Source organism: Artemia franciscana, chromosome 18 (genome assembly GCF_032884065.1).
Source record: "Artemia franciscana chromosome 18, ASM3288406v1, whole genome shotgun sequence".
NCBI classification, from domain to species: domain Eukaryota; kingdom Metazoa; phylum Arthropoda; class Branchiopoda; order Anostraca; family Artemiidae; genus Artemia; species Artemia franciscana.
The window spans coordinates 5,774,763-5,791,119 of NC_088880.1; the positions used below are offsets into that span (position 1 = coordinate 5,774,763).

At 35.1% G+C, this 16,357-nt stretch overlaps 1 protein-coding gene across 4 annotated transcripts in view; it reads left to right on the forward strand.

Annotated features, from left to right (window-relative positions):
* Positions 1 to 16,357, forward strand: part of LOC136038533 (glutaminase kidney isoform, mitochondrial-like) — a 125,286-nt gene that overhangs the window by 14,538 nt on the left and 94,391 nt on the right. For 2 of the 4 annotated variants that reach the window (XM_065721641.1, XM_065721639.1), the window contains exon 3: positions 3,697 to 3,818. In XM_065721641.1, the coding sequence (XP_065577713.1) occupies positions 3,697 to 3,818 (122 nt within the window). Of the gene's footprint in view, positions 1 to 3,696; positions 3,819 to 13,324; positions 13,412 to 13,795; positions 13,817 to 16,357 lie in introns of those variants that run through there. The other 2 variants (XM_065721642.1, XM_065721643.1) reach the window with 2 other exon arrangements.

Sequence of the window (16,357 nt, forward strand, 5' to 3'; positions counted from 1 at the left end):
AACTAATTTGGCTTTAATCTATTATGATTCAAACGATTTTATTATCGCAAAATGATCAATAAATTACCTAATTCTAAAGTAAACTTAGAACAAAAATTGAAATGCAATAAACACAGAGCTATATTACCTAAAAAACTGAGATGTGATTAACACAGAGACATATTACCTAAAAATGGATGATAATGAACATCGGGATCTCAAGCTGAGCCAATAAAACTTCCTTGGGCTAAAAAAATCACAGGCAGTGCTATAGCGCCACCTAAGTAAATTGTGATGCGAGTTATACGTATTATTTATTAGTTTATTTACTTTTTACTAACCAAGGCTTTTCGTAAGGAAGGTGCTGTCGTAGAAAAAAACTGAGGAGGCTCATTCGATTGGAAATAAAAAGTTCCAGTTCCCCTTTTATGAGTTAAAATTCATAAAATTTTTAGGGGTGGGGTATACGCCTAGTAACAACACTGAAGTAACAACAACAAGGGCTGTAAGTTATGCAAGTCGCCTACTGTTAACATGTAAGATTTTTAATCAAGAAAAGAGGGCCTATTGGATCCTGGATAGCCGAAAAGGCTCGGGGTATTAAGGTCAAAATCTAAAGGAATCTCACTCTCTCTCTCTCTCTCTCTCTCTCTCTCTCTCTCTCTCTCTCTCTCTCTCTCTCTCTCTCTCTCTCTCTCTCTCTCTCTCTCTCTCTCTCTCTCTCTCTCTCGGGTGAAACATCAACACTTCACGCTTTCCTTCTTTTCTTCATCCAGTAACCACTTCATCCAGTAACCACTAAAAACTTGCTAGACTCAGAGGCACCATGTGAAGGTTGCTGCACTCTATCTCCTTCGCTGGTATTTACTGAAATTGCACAAGATATTCCACTTGATTTGCTAAGCTGTTTTTATTTAGTCACTATTATCTTCTTTTGAAGAATAATTTATTATATTAAAGTGTTTTTTGTGGCTGCTTTGTTTCAGAAAGTGTCTAATAATAAGATCGATAGCCGTATACATTAATCTGGGACGGGTAACTCTGTGTACATTTCTAGGGTGTGAAGGTGCAAAGGTCTAAAATAAAGGCTCTTTTACAGTAATCTTTTACAGTTTTCTTAGTAATAATTAGTACTTTCCATACAATTTGGGGCTCCTTGGGAGGCTGGAGGAATGGGGCTATATCCCTCTTTTCTTCGTATGGGTGCCACCGTCTTACTAAATAGTAAGGTAATATTTGAAATTCCCTTGAATTTCTATTTAATTTGGTACTCAAAAGGACTACAGAATGTTTTTCGTTTGCAAAATGAATAACTTGTCTATTTAGTCTTACCTAAGCCTCACCTTCGCTCTGTTTTTGTGATATTTCTTGTTTTGGAATTCATACACTGTAGTATTTGAAGATCGAAACTGGTTATCTTGTCTTACCTAAGCCTTACCTAAGATCTGTCTTAGGTAAGCAATCTTATCTTATCATTTTGGTATCATGTTGTTAATGGTTGTTTGTGTTCTTTCCACACAGTTGTGTTCTTTCGAACAGTTGAATATCACACTCTATGTGACGAACTTATAAATTGGCCTCAGAACCAGGTAGAAGAAAAAATTCATATTTTAGAACTAAAACATTATTGGGGGGGGAATCTTGGAACTTATGCGATAGTATTGGGCTGTTGGGATGTTTTCAAAGATTGTAAAAATAGTTGACATCCCTAAGTTGTGTAGATGTAAATCCCTGTACCGTCGAATAAGAATCATGGCTCAATTTTTTTTTTTCTGTTTATTAGTTTAAAACTTAACCCTAAAGAGCCAATAAAATTTTGTGTTGTCTTCTTTGATTTGTTGTTTCGTTAAATTGATTTCCGTTTTTGTTTTTTGTTAATTTATGTTAATTAACGCTTGACAAATTACTTGGCTTTACTTCTGCTCAACTTTGGTTTATGTAGCTCTTTACTGCTCTTTGAAAAACTTCTTTTATGGCAAACGTTATTTTCTTTGATAAATACACTAAAGAGTAATCAGGGTTCTTTTCACTGGCATGAATTTTTTGCCAGCCTTTGCAATCACACCATCCATGCATACAGCTATAATTTTAATGTTGGGGTTTATTTGTCTCTCCAGAAATAAGGCATAATGTTTTCGGCTCACAAAAATAGGACAATGAAACTTTTTAACCCCCCCTCCCCGTTCCTCTTGTATATGCGTTTTAAGATTGATAGACATTCATAGGCAAACAATACAGGATGGAGTGGGTTTTCATGGGGGTAGAGGGAGTGAAGGTGGGGTAACGGTGAAGTTTTAAGACTAAATATTGACAATCAGGTCTCATAACCATCTGTTGTTATAAAAAGTGAAAATTGTTATTTTCACTTTTTGAGCAAAAAAAGCAAAAAGCGCGTTTACGCTTGAAAAGTTACTTGACTTTATTTCTGCTCATCTTTGGTCTATGCAGCTCTTTACTTTTTTCTGAAAACTTCTCTTGTGGCAAAACTTTAAAAAAAAATACCCTAACGAGTAATCATGTTTTTCGTTATTTTCATTGGAGTAAATTTGTGCCATCCTTAGCCATCACGCCATTCATGCATAGAGGTTTAATTTCAATATTGGGATTATTTGTCTTTCCAGAAAGAAGAAATAATGTTATCGGCTCACAAAACAGGTCACAAAGGCAGGCCAATAAAGCTTTTTAACACGAAATTATTTGCCCTTCCCCCCTCCCCTACCTCTTGCATATGCGTTTTGAGGTAGATATATATTCATGGAAAAACAATACAGGATAGAGTGGGTTTCTTAGGAGTAAAGGGAGCGAAGTTGGGGTAGCAGTCAAGCTCAAAGACTGAATATTAACAATCGAACATGATAACCATTTGTTTGTTATAAAGAAATCAAAATTGTTATTCGACTGAAAGTAAAAAGCGCGTCAATATGTATAACTAATAATTATGAATTAATCTATCTATATGTGACCTCAACCTCTTGTCTTTCTGTTATAGTTTAACCAGTACTTCCCCAAAAGTATCTTATTAAAAACATAATAAAAATCCGAAAGGGATGTTATCATAGTTCAATCTCCGTTCCTCTTTACGAAAATATTTTCTGCAACCATAGGGCTCCATTCCGCTACAATGAACTATTTTTGGATTGTGTGTGTGGGGTGGGGTGCACATGGGTAAAAAACCTCTACATAGGTGAGTTATTTGGAGAATGTTAAAAAAAATTCTAGGTGCCCGGAAATTTGGGGAGGGGTTATATGTACCTGAAACGTAATGTTTCAACGTTAAGAAACATTTTTTGGTTAATATAGGGAAAAAAACAAAAAGGATAACTTCTAGCGGCAGGGTGTTTGTAATTTCGTGCTCAGCTATCGAAAATTAATTTAGCACCTAGTTTTTCATTAAATAACCCAAAAGTACGTTTTTAAGCATTTTCAATAATTTTAAATTATTACGTTTTTAAGCATTTTTAATAAGTTTCCTGGGCGTGGCATTGAATCTAACCTTTTTCTTTTTTTTTCATTGTTATAATTTTGATTCCGGTATTGAAATCAAACTAATAAGAAAGATTCAAATATGGGAACAGTTGTTTCATGTTCTATGTATAGTCATAAAACATTCGGAATCAAACACTATGAATTGTTCATGTTACCCTAGTAAAGGTAGGGGCTCAAGCCTGAACTCCCCTCTGGTCAAGGCCATTATCGTAACCATTTTCTTTTTTGCAGTTCCGTTTTCTGACAACAATGCCTCCTGGTAACAATGCTTCTGGTAATATTTTGGATAGACAACGCGAGGAACTTCGACATAGTGAACAAACGCAAGCTGAAGCTCCGCCTAGAGAAACAAGGCAAGGATATTTTTATGTTTATTTCATTTTGTTATGTCTTAATGTGGTGGTAATTTCCCTCAGCTTGACAAAGCAATCATGTGTCATATGGTGTAAAATAAGTGAACTAAGAGAAGAAGCGAAATAGAGAAGAACACTCTTTATGATTTCTTGGTCAACCTCCATGATAATGTTTTGAAAAGACCTTGGGAAACTCATCTGAAGTGAAGTGAAGTGAATCGCCGAAAGACCCCCTCTGTGTTTTAACACCTTAGGGTCCATGCACTTCCACAATTGTATTTTTACGATTCCCTGCGAAAAGTTTATAACGTCCTTGTTCTATCAATCAATCTCAAAAATTCACAAACTAAATTTATACTTTCAACCGATTGTTCTTCAGTTAATGCTCCTCCGAGTAATTCTTCACATAGTTTTATTCGATGTTCTCTCATAAACCTTCTAATGTCTGTCCTGTAACATTCTGTACGGACACAATGGATGATGAGGTGTGCTAAGGTCTCTGTCTGACCACAATAGATGCAATTCGGATCTTCTCCATAGAAACGAGAAAGATATGATCTTGTAGCTGCATGTTGTGACCTAAGTCGAAATGCAATTTTTCCTTCTTCTCTTGATAAACTTTCATATAACTTATTTTCGAATTTTCTTCTGGTCTTCTTTGTAATCAAAAGATTTCCAGAGAGATTTCTATTTTCTTCAAAGCTAAACTGTTTTATCTGCTGTATTATGTCTTCTATCTGGAATACTATTGTTGGTGTCGTTGTTTGCATTATTTGTATGTCTGCACTGGCGGCCATTTTAGCTGCTAAATCAGCTTGTTCATTACCCTGGATTTTCTTGTGGCCAGGTATCCAATGAAGCGATAGCTTTATTCCTTTAGAAAGCAGTTGTTGCATGGCTACAAAGCATGAAATCACTTCTCTTGATTTATTCGCTCCATCACTGAATTCATTTAAACATGAAACAGCACTTTTAGAGTCTGTACATATTCTAACTTGATCCCCGCTTTGTAATTTCTTATATAGATACGATACTGCTTGTCGTATAGCAAACACTTCAGCGTCGAAAATTGACATTTTTTCATGGAGACGGTAAAGTTCTTTCACATTCCACATTGGTATCCAAATCGCAGCTCCGACCTTGTCACTTTTTGAAGCATCAGTAAAGACGTCCATGGCTTCTGGGTAGGTCATTCTTTTCTCCATTGTGAATGATTGATTATAATCCAATCCGTCCCATTTTTCAAAATCACAAAAGCAAGGAACTTTTTGAATGGCCCATATTGGCGTGATATTTATATTGGGTACTTCCAGTGCCAGGTTTAAATTTACCTGTAATCCCAAATTTTCTGCCAAATGCAAAGCTTTAATAATTCCATGCTGTTTCTTTGAGGAAATCCATAGTCTTTTTCTTTTAAGTATCGTAGATTTAAATGGGTGGTTGTGATCTGATGTCCAAAGCTTTTTCAAGTATTTCAATGAACGCACATTTCTTCTCACTTCCAAACTTTCCAATCCACTTTCTGATTCTAAGAATGGCTTAGGTGTTGTTTTACGTGCTCCAAATGAAACTCTTATGGCACTATATTGTACTGTGTCCAATAGCCTCAATGCAGACGGGCTGGCAGCCTCATACACCAATGAAGCATACTCTAGTTTTGATCTTATGTATTTGATATAAAATTCCAAAAGAAAGTCTGGTTTTGGACCCCATCTTGTTGCTGATATCATTCGCATAATATTGAGTCTCTTCAAGCATGAGATCTTGAGTTGTTGTATTTGTGGTCTGAATGATAGGTTCTTGTCGAAGATGCAACCAAGCCATTTAAATTCACCCACAATCTCCAATAACTCATTATTAAGGTACAGTCTGGGCAATGTTGTATTTCTCTTCCTTGTAATCATCATGATTTTAGATTTTTCAGGAGAAAATTGGACACAGTTTTCTTGGGACCACCTCTGGACTTGATCAAGGATTATCTGTAACTGTGTTGTTGCTTCATTCACATTATCTGCACTAACCCATATACCATTGTCATCTGCAAATATACCTGCTCCATTTTCTCCTTCATCTACAGGGAGATCATATTCACTTAGATTGTAGTAATCAGGTCCTAGCACTGAGCCTTGTGGCACTCCTCTTCTTCTTAATACTTTACTTTGGGAATAGCAACTTCCAACTTTGATTTTAACTTCTCTTCCTTCTAAAAAAGAATCCGAAAATTCTAGGAGCTGACCTTTAACTGCAGCAGCCATTATTGCTTCTAATATATGACGGTGGACCATACTATCAAAAGCTGATACTACATCCAAAAATGCCATCAGTAAAACTTTTTTGTTTTCTAAAGCATAAACAGCATCATTCATGAACATCAGCATCACATCCTCTGTATTTCTATTACGTCTAAATCCACACTGTATATTCTTGAGTCCTCTATTCAATTCAATCACTTGGTTCATTCTCTGTTTCACCAATCGTTCATAGACTTTTCCTAGCACAAGTAGTAAAGTTATTGTTCTATAATTCTCTAGTTTACTTTTATCTTTGCCCACTTTTGGTATCAAAACAACTACTCCGTCCTTCCAGATTTTTGGAAACTGTCCTTCATTCCACAACTCATTTATGATATTTAATAAAGCAGCAACCCAGTTTTTTGGCAGGGCTTTCACAAATTGGGGGAAAATCATATCTTCTCCAGGGGCAGTGAGTGGTAGATGATTGATAACTTTCTCAATTTCTTGTGTAAGAAAAGGTTGATTATAAGCTACAGATCGATGACTTTTGGAAATTCTCTTAACTTTAGCTTTCACTTCTATTTCACAGTCACTTAATGGATCAGGTACTCCAATGACACTGTCAAGTAGGGATACAGCTGCTTCAGCTATTTCTTGATCGGTAACTAGGGTGGAATTCTTGTATGTTATTGGAGGATTTGTTTGATCTTCACGACTTCCACTAATCAGACTCTTAACTGTTGAGTAGACTCTTGATGCAGGGACTCTAAAATCTAACTTATTGAGGAAATTAATCCAGCTTTCTCGTTTAGCAGCAATTACTGTTTTCTTAAATTCAGCAGCCTTTCGTTGGTACTCTACATATCTATGAAAGGTAGGAAGGCGTTCATAATTGGACTTCGCATCTTTAAGGTCTTGTTTCGCTTTGGTACATGTTTCATTCCACCACTTAGTAACTTTGTGATTCAATTTCTGTGTATTAATTTTGGGAACAACTTTATCCACAACATCCATTAAAACCGTTTGAAATATCTTAATCTTTTCTTCTGATGAAGACACCTCCTTTAACTGCTCCTCAATATGAACATTTTCTAATGCAGTTGAGAAAGTTCTCTAATCAGTCTTCTTCAATTTGAACTTGTGTGCTATGTTATTAGCTTGTATATTATTACAACCATTTAACTCAATCATCACTGGAAGATGGTCACTATATAGTATTGTATTCTTTAAAGATGTCACCTTTGTGGTAGGAGCAATATGTGGGGAAGAGAACACTAGGTCTATGGTGCTGTATTGTCCAGTGTTATGGTTGAGGTGGGTAGGTAAATCTTTTGGGGTTAAAAGGCATAGGTCATTATTGTTCATAAGAAAATCTTCAATATCTCTTCCAGCATTGTTGGATCGGCCACATGTGCACCAACTCTCACTGTGAGCATTAAAGTCTCCTACAGCTATTATCAATTCTCGACTAGGTACACTTTGCATCATTTGTTCAAATGCTTCTCTCAAATTGTTTTCACTTCCATCAGGGTTGTAAATATTGAAAATATTTATTTTCTTCTGGCGATCTATAAACATTTTGCATCCTATTATCTCGGCTCTTCCCTGACTTAAATTAACCCATTGTTGATTAAACCGAATGTGATTTCTCACTCCAATAATGATTCCCCCTTTGTCATGATCTGTTCTGTCTTGTCGTATGACCCTATAACCATGAAACTGTATCTTTATAAAAGGTTTAAGGAATGTCTCTTGGATACAAAAGATATCTATTTGATTATCCAAACAAAACTGCAGAAGAAGGTCCTTATTAACTTTCACAAGTGATCTGGCATTCCATGATAGTATTTTTAGATTTAAAGTCATTTGTTAGCACACTGATCCCTTATAAAACTGGTGTAACTGTTGTCAAATTGAGTTTATCCATAAATTCACATATCTTCTCCACTCTTTCTGCAATTGGAGCTGAGCCTATTGAAAGCACTTCAGGGGATAGAGCCAATGCAGTCAAGATTTTATTCACTGTGTCTGTTATAGTTTGACGTTTCACCGATTCTATGGTGTCTGTCCATATTCTATTTACATTGGTTCTTTCAGGTTTTACTGCACTACTATGAACTGCTTGGGCATAACTTCTGTACATAACCTGAGCTCTTTTAAAGCTAACTTGATATTTTTCAGCCACATTCAGAATCTCTTTATTTTTCACTCTAATTTGACAGGCTGGTGAAGTTGAAGAATGATTTCCAAGACAATTGGCACATTTATACATGTCTTTGTTGGTAGTGACTTGGTTATTCTTAAGATGACATTCTGCTGATGAATGCTTCCCTGCACATCGCAAGCAGATTGGTTGGTTGGCATGGCAGTCCTTTTGGATATGACCATATTTTTGGCACTTAAAACATTGGATCACTCTTCTGTTATAGGTATGAAGTTCCCTATTTCTTCCACAGAACCATATGCTAGAGGGAAGAAGATTTGATTTAAATGTAACTAAAACTGCAAGACTGTCCTCTAATTTTTTCAATTCTTTGTTAAATCTTTTCTGTCTGATAACTGATAAAACTTCAATGTTTGACCTTATACTTGCTAGAATATCCTCATTTGAGAGATGTAGAGGAACACCTTTCACAATGCCTCGAGTCAGGCTTTCCCGTTTATTCACTTTAACTTTAGTTTCTGCTATTTGACTTATTGTACACAGTTTAGCAGCTATCTCCTCTTTTTCTGTATGGATTAAAAGTCTCTCTTTTGTCTTATTAACTTCAAATTCATACTTTTCCTTTCCAAAAATAGAGCTCAAAAACTTGGCAATTGTGAAATCATCTGGGAACTTTTGATTATCCTCAGTTACTTGAGCTTCCACAGAAATGGATAAAAGATCACTATATGGCATGTCAACACTTTTCTTGTTCAACATGGTAGGATTCTGATTTATGCTACTTTGTACTTCATTAAGCTTCCGCTTCAAATTTCTATTTTGAGGTTGATTCAGGTACTCAGACACTGGTGAAACATCTCTTCTTTTCATTCCAGTTTTTGTAGGATTGTCAGTGTTTGCCTCACTGATAACACCTTCAGCTTCTAGTGGGTTCACTGTTCTCATTTCTTCTTCACTATTTTCACTTGATGGTAAAGGAGGAAAGTCCTCATTCCATTCTTGAAGGGATTGAAATCTGTTTGAAGTAGGCACTGAATAGTTTTTCACAATTGGGAAATGGCTGATATTTGTTATTCCTCCTGACACTGGACTAAAATGACCTTGTCCCTGGCAGCTAGAAACACTTGCAGGTGGGTTCACTTGCATATCCTGGAAAATCACAGGCTGTCCTTGATTGGTAATGGGAGATCTCACAAATATAAGTTGTCCATGTTGTTGATAACCAACCACATTGTGGTGCATGGTCACAGGTAAAACTATCCCTGGATCTGGAGGGAGATTCATCTTCTCTTTACTATTTTCTATACTTAAAAGTCAAACTTCCACTCTTAAATCACCCTGTTTCTCTATCTACTGCTGATATTTCCGCCAATTCCACACAGACTATGACTCAGAGTATTTTCAGCAGATTTGAAATTCCTGCCTAAAAAAGGGAAACTCATCTGAGTGACAACTGTTCCCAATTTTGAAAAGAAAAATCACCATCGCCATCTAGAATACCGTAATTTTAATCCTTTTTTAGCTTACTGTAAACTAACTAAGGCTTGTCTTTCTAGGTACTTTAAAAGGTAGAGGATCGTAAATGAAACATAATTTTGTTAACATTCGACCTACAAGCTTAATATCAAGTAACCTATACAGAGTTTCTCCAGCTAACATGGACCTTCTTTGCACAGACTGGATTTAGTTAGAATAACTCTTGAAAATCAAAAAATGCAGATTATTTTTGTGTCAATTTTCTATTTTTTTACTTTTTTTTGTAATAGATTCACATAAATTAACACTGCTTGCGGTGCTAGAAGTTTTTAGTCCCTATCTTCCCATGTTAAATCACCGAAGATTCGACTCTCACAGGTTGCCCATCCTATTTTGTCTGACGGTCATAGCCCAAGCGACAAAAAGATAGGCACTTGTATGATAAAAGCCCTACCACTCGAGTTGTTTATTCATTGACGCATTATAGAACCGTTTTTTTTCTTTTTCTTTAATTTCATCCAGCTTAGCTTGGGCTATATATTTGCACATTAGGGGGGTGGGGTGTAAAGTATTTGGACAGTGTGAAGTAAGAAAACAATTCTTACTGCACAATATACAGAATAATTGTATCTAACACTTTAGGCATGCATACCCGCTATACTTTAACCTCCCCCTTTTAATGTGGAAATATATTGTCCAAATTTGTTTCTAAGTATTATATTTTTATCTTACTTTGGTATGTTTCATAAGGATTGAGTTTCAGAGAAACATATTTGAAGAACATTAGGTAGGGCATATATCATAAAAGCACCAAAATATATTGCACATATATAATCGCTTGATTTACTCAGAATTCAACTGCCAAATAGACACAAAAGACCCTTTAACTAGGGCAGCTTTTCGACTTTGCACTATTTCGTGTCTGCCTTAGCAAATTACTGTTTTAGGCTGCTTTAAAAAAGAAGAAGATACGGTTTTTGGGCATAAATATACGATATTCCTCTTCATTTGCGGAAAGTAACATCCGTGATGAGAATTTTCTAAGGACCAATGGAGGAAAAATGCATACGCAGGAGGTGTCTTCGTCTGAAAGTGAAAGTGTCTCAATTTTTAGGATTTTCCCATAGTTTCCAATTATTTCCGACGATTTTTGCCTATTTTCGCTGTTCTAGTGATAAAATCCGTCCAAAAACATGCCATCCCTCTTTAATAAGTTGATTTGTACGAGTCTGGTTTTAATACACCTGTGAAAAAATAGTTTATCTCGTTTTTATCATTCTGACTTGCGTTCCAGAAGCCAATTATCATTAACCAAAACTTATTATTTCTTAATACCTTTTTTTCTAAAATGGCTCTCATAACTACTAATTCTTACGCCTAAAAGCCGTATCTGACATTTTGAAATTTCTGGAATAATTTCCAAAATTTTTTTGCTGAACTGCATTCAATGGGAGAATCAGCAGACCCGTAAATGTTTAATCACACTTTGGTCCTCTTGAACTACATTATTCTGCTGCCTCCCTTTGAGAACAACTCGGCGAACGGTCTTCGGCAATTAGCGCAGACGCACAAATAAACGTTCAAATGGGGGTTAGTCCATTTATTTAGACAGTGAAAACAGTTACAAAAGTCTAGATATTTTGATCAGATATACTGTGATTGTCATCAGTAGAAATACTAAAATATTAATATTAAAACTAGCATATTTATACAAAACAAAATAACTATTGAACCGGAAGTTAATTACTTTGTTTTGTATAAATATGTTAATTTTAATATTTTAGTATTCCTACTGATGACCATTGCTTTTTTTGACGTAACACCTTAAATTAGGTATCCTTTTCCTACACCCCACTACCTTACTATTACAAACAAATAAACGTTTAAATGGGGAGTAAATCCATCTATTTAAACAGTGATAGCAGATTTTCACTTTTTCCCTATTTTCACAGGTGTTTGTATGACCATCGCTCATCTAATCGCCAAGAAACTTTATGAAGTTGTTGAGTACACTGTTGCAAAGGTTTTAGGCATGAACCCCCCTCCACCCAAAGGCCTTCTTGATCTTTCGAATACTTTTCTTGGTGACTGAAATTAGATACCTTTGAACACAAATACTTGACAGTTGTTTTCCTTCACGGTATTCACATTTCCTGGACAAGTTTAAAGCCATTCTACACATGGGAAAATTTTCAAGAAGGATACACCAAACCCCAAACTCAACAGAGTGTAATCAATGGCAAAGAAATGAAATAAGTCTGTTGGGGTGAAATAAGACTTTCACCGAAAGCACTTTTTTGGTGAAACCAACCAAAGGCTGATACAAAAGTTAACGTTGCTGTGGAATTATGTGGCTTAGTCATGCATTTAATTTTCGTGTCCTTGAATTTCCTTTCTTTTGAGATCGCAGCAACGCACGACAAGTATGCTAGTCATAGATATATTTAAAAAAATGATATAATACTTGACATAATATATAATATTGATATAATACAGCTTTATTTGAACTAATTCTTTTAGTAAGAAAAGAGTACGCGGTATATTTTGGAAAAGAAGCTAAAATTTTAAATATCTTGATAACCTTACGCAGTAGCTTGAATCCATCAATATATCTTACTTATTTTAATAAAACGATCTGTAAACCTAATTTTACAATAAATGTCACATTACGCTTTTTGAATTACTTGAATCGCTTTTTGCAAAGTTCAACCCGATTTGTTTTGACGAGTACAGCCCTAATTTAACTGAAAAATAAGACCGAGAAAATTGCAAGCAATCTGTAGCAGACTCTGATTCACTAGAAGTGGCCAATTGAGTTTCAAGAATGAAAATAAATGTATTCCTACTACTTACAACTGGCTTCAGCGTCAAGGTACTTGTCTTCTTGGCTGCTATATTCTGTGAGGGCTTTGTGTAATGGCAAATCTAAATGTTTAGTACTTTTTTAAAAATCCTAAGCTAATCAGAATGGAGTAGGTGTAAGGCAGTAAGGGTCTTTGGGAAAATGATTCATCATTAATGATTAATACTACTACTACTTTGGGCACAAGTGCCTTAGTTCTGACTATCATCGATGTCTTCTTCCCCCCTTCAAAGAAAATCCTCCAATCCTTCCTAATACAAGACTTAATGCTTGTAGAGCTTCAAATACCCAACTTGACTTGTGTACCCAAATGTTGACCATGAGGTACAAAAACTCTTTCGTTCCCTATTTTGTTTCGCATTTTAATAATTGATTTAACTTTGTAACAATGTTTATCCCTTAACATTTATTTTATCATTGTAATTATTCTGGCGTGCTTATGCTAGCTTGTGTGCTATTTTAGCCAATAAATTCTATTCTATAATAATAACTCACCGCACCACCAAACCGCCTGAGGCCAACACAGCTACTTCCGCTCGTCTTTCTCCTCAATCTGTTCAAAACCTCACTTCTTGCCCTCTCCCTTTCCGTGAAATTTCTGTCGTTAATTTCTTTCATGAAGTTACCATAGAATAGAGATATATTAATTGAATTCAGTTGGAACCAAGATTCTTGAACTGAGAATTTCTATCCTCTGATGGCTTATCGAGAAAGTGATTGAGTAGCGCAGATCTGAAGTCCTTTCTGTGGAAAAAAAGAAGATCTCGCTCAGTGTTTGCTTTCCGTTTTGTGTGGATAGAATGCTTCCTAGACAGAGTACCTCTTTATTACTTAATCTATCCTACATAGACATAGAGTAAGTATTGACTATTGTTGTGTTCATTTACGGAGGTGTTAGGACTTTGCTCCCCCTGACCCAAAAAAGAGTTGGGATAGCTTTCCAATCTATTTTTATTTTCCATATAAATTGATTTGTGTTGCATCTACCCAACCCCCATAAAAATTATTGCGTACGTGCCTGTTTGTATTGTATACAAGGATTACATTAGATGTTGTATTGTAAAAATTTTCTGGCATGACTGGTTAGGAGAGCCAAGTACTATCGAAGTATCGCATGTGACGAATACTAAATAAAAAGCAATTTAGTAGAAAAGACAGTTTCCATTTTCAGTTTTTAATTTCTGTTCTTTGCAGGAAGAGATAGAATGCTACCAAGACAGAGCACCTCTCTATTGTTAAATTTATGCTATGTAGATATGTAGTGAGTTTTTCAGTATCAGTCTTTAATTAATTTCTACAAAAGGACAAACTTACGTGATTTTAGGGAGGTATCCTGCTTCTTAGAAAACTAAAAAGACGTATAAGCTGTAATTTGAGAAACCCGGGTAAAATACCGTACTTTGCCTGAATTCTTCCCCTTCACCGAACTAAAAGCAAATAATCCAACTTTTTCTGAAGAATTTCCGCGTAATACTTTTATAAATAAAAAAAAAATCTACCTTCCCTCGGCACAGTTTGGTACAACCCACTGCTACTAGAAAACACTTGTCAGACGATCCTGTCTCTACGTGGCTAACTAAGAGAGCTATATATCATTGTTATTCTTTTGCTCGCCAATAGTTACTGCATCTAAATAATCTGCATAATTTCTTCCAGAGATATCTTAACAGCTGATTATGCTTCCGAATGGATTCTATAAACACACTGCAGCATTTTGAATGTGTTTGAATTATTTAACTAACCCCTAGCCTCCCCCCAAATTGACGCTCCTGATAACTACTAGCATTAGTTTTTTTTTAATGAGCGTTAGTGAATGAAAGAAAGGGGGTTCACTTTTTAGGTAGGTAGGTAAGTTGGGGTTTTACTTAACTGGACTGGGAAATTGAGTCGACTTTTCACTCAACTTTGTTTGCATTAGTTGGAGTCTAGGCTTGAGACTCGCCCTAATTTCTCCCTTTTTTATAAATGAGTAGAATACTTTAAAGACAGTAATAACAAACAGTGGTTTAAGTGTCGCGGGAGTGTTTAAAACACTTTAAACTATTCTGTTTGTTTTAGATATCTTCTTCTTCTGTGTAGTGAAGTATATGGGTCACCATGAAGGCTTTTTCACCTTTTAAGGTATTCTGTATAATAGCTATTATGGCTGGTATAGACAAATCATACTGATAGATAATCTGAGAGATAGATAGATAACTGATAGATAATCTGAGAGATAGATAGATAACTGATAGACTCATAGATAGTTAGATAGATAGATAACTGATAGATAACCTTCTTTAGGTATTAGCGATATGTTTAAAGATTACTGGTTATCTCCGATGAGGGAAATGGTGGTTAATAGCAGCCTAAAGGTTTTCTTGGATATTCGCACTGCAGTAATCCTGGAATCACCCGCAGAAGATGGGTGCTCAAACAAATAATGCTGAATATTTTTATTCTGTTGATTGCAGTTTAGGCAGAGAGAACAGTGAAGTAGGCCCCAACTAAAAAAAGAATAAGTTAAAAGAAAATGTATCTAGATTTTAGCCGGTAAAGAATTGTGGATCCCTAGACTAGAATAGAGAAGGCAACATCTGCGAATGGTGGGCCTTCCCTCGATACATCAAAGCATAGGTTATGTTAGGTTAGTATTAGCTCCCTGAAGCTGCTGTCTCGACACGGAATTCCTTCAGATCACCTTTTGCGAGTTTATACCTCTTTTATACGGTCTTGCCTTGAATACTATTCCCCCGTTTTGCTTTACAGCCTAACGCAGGAGCAGTCGGACGCGATTGAGAGTTCAATTTTGGGCATTGTTGGTAATTTCAAAAGTGCCCAAAGTCCCATACTGTGCCCTCCTTGAACAGTTTGGCCTAGATTTCCCTGTCTAGCCGTCGACAAAAACTGTCGCCTGCTTTTGCTACAGGGGTGTTGAACAACACATCCCATCGATCCATACTGCCCCCTGATTTCAAACCACATCGAGAAAGACCTGCAAGGGCAGAAGCTGTACCTTGTATACAGCCTATCCATGTGTCTCGAAACAGATATTTTAAAAGCTTTGTTCCCTCGTTTGTCAAGTTTTTCTCTGCTAGTAAGCAAGCTGTAAGCAAGCTAGTAAGTAGGCTATTAAGCAAGCTAGTAAGGAAGCAACTAGTCTGCTAGTTGCTTACTAGCATCACTGCTAGTAAGCAAGAATAGCTACAGCTTTAGTTAATTACTTATATTATATTTTGACTTGTCAGTTATTATGTACTGATTTTAAATGGACCATTTGATTTATTCCAAATTATTTCATAAGTGTTGACTATGGATTGTATATGCATCTGTGTTTCGACGACTAAAACGAATATTCGGCTTGTCCGCTGCTTTAGTTCGTTAGTTATATTTTATTATATTTTGACTAATCAGTTATTGTGTACTGATTTTAAGTGGACGATTAGAATTATTTTAATTATTTCATAAGTGTTGACTATAGATTGTATTTATATATATATATATATATATATATATATATATATATATATATATATATATATATATATATATATATATATATATATATATATATATATATATATATATATATATATATATATATATATATATATATATATATATATATATATATATATATATATATATATATATATATATATATATATATATATATATATATATAATATATATATATATATATATATATCTATATATATATACATATATATATATATATATATATATATATATATATATATATATATATATATATATATATATATATATATATATATATATATATGTTTTGACGACTAAACGA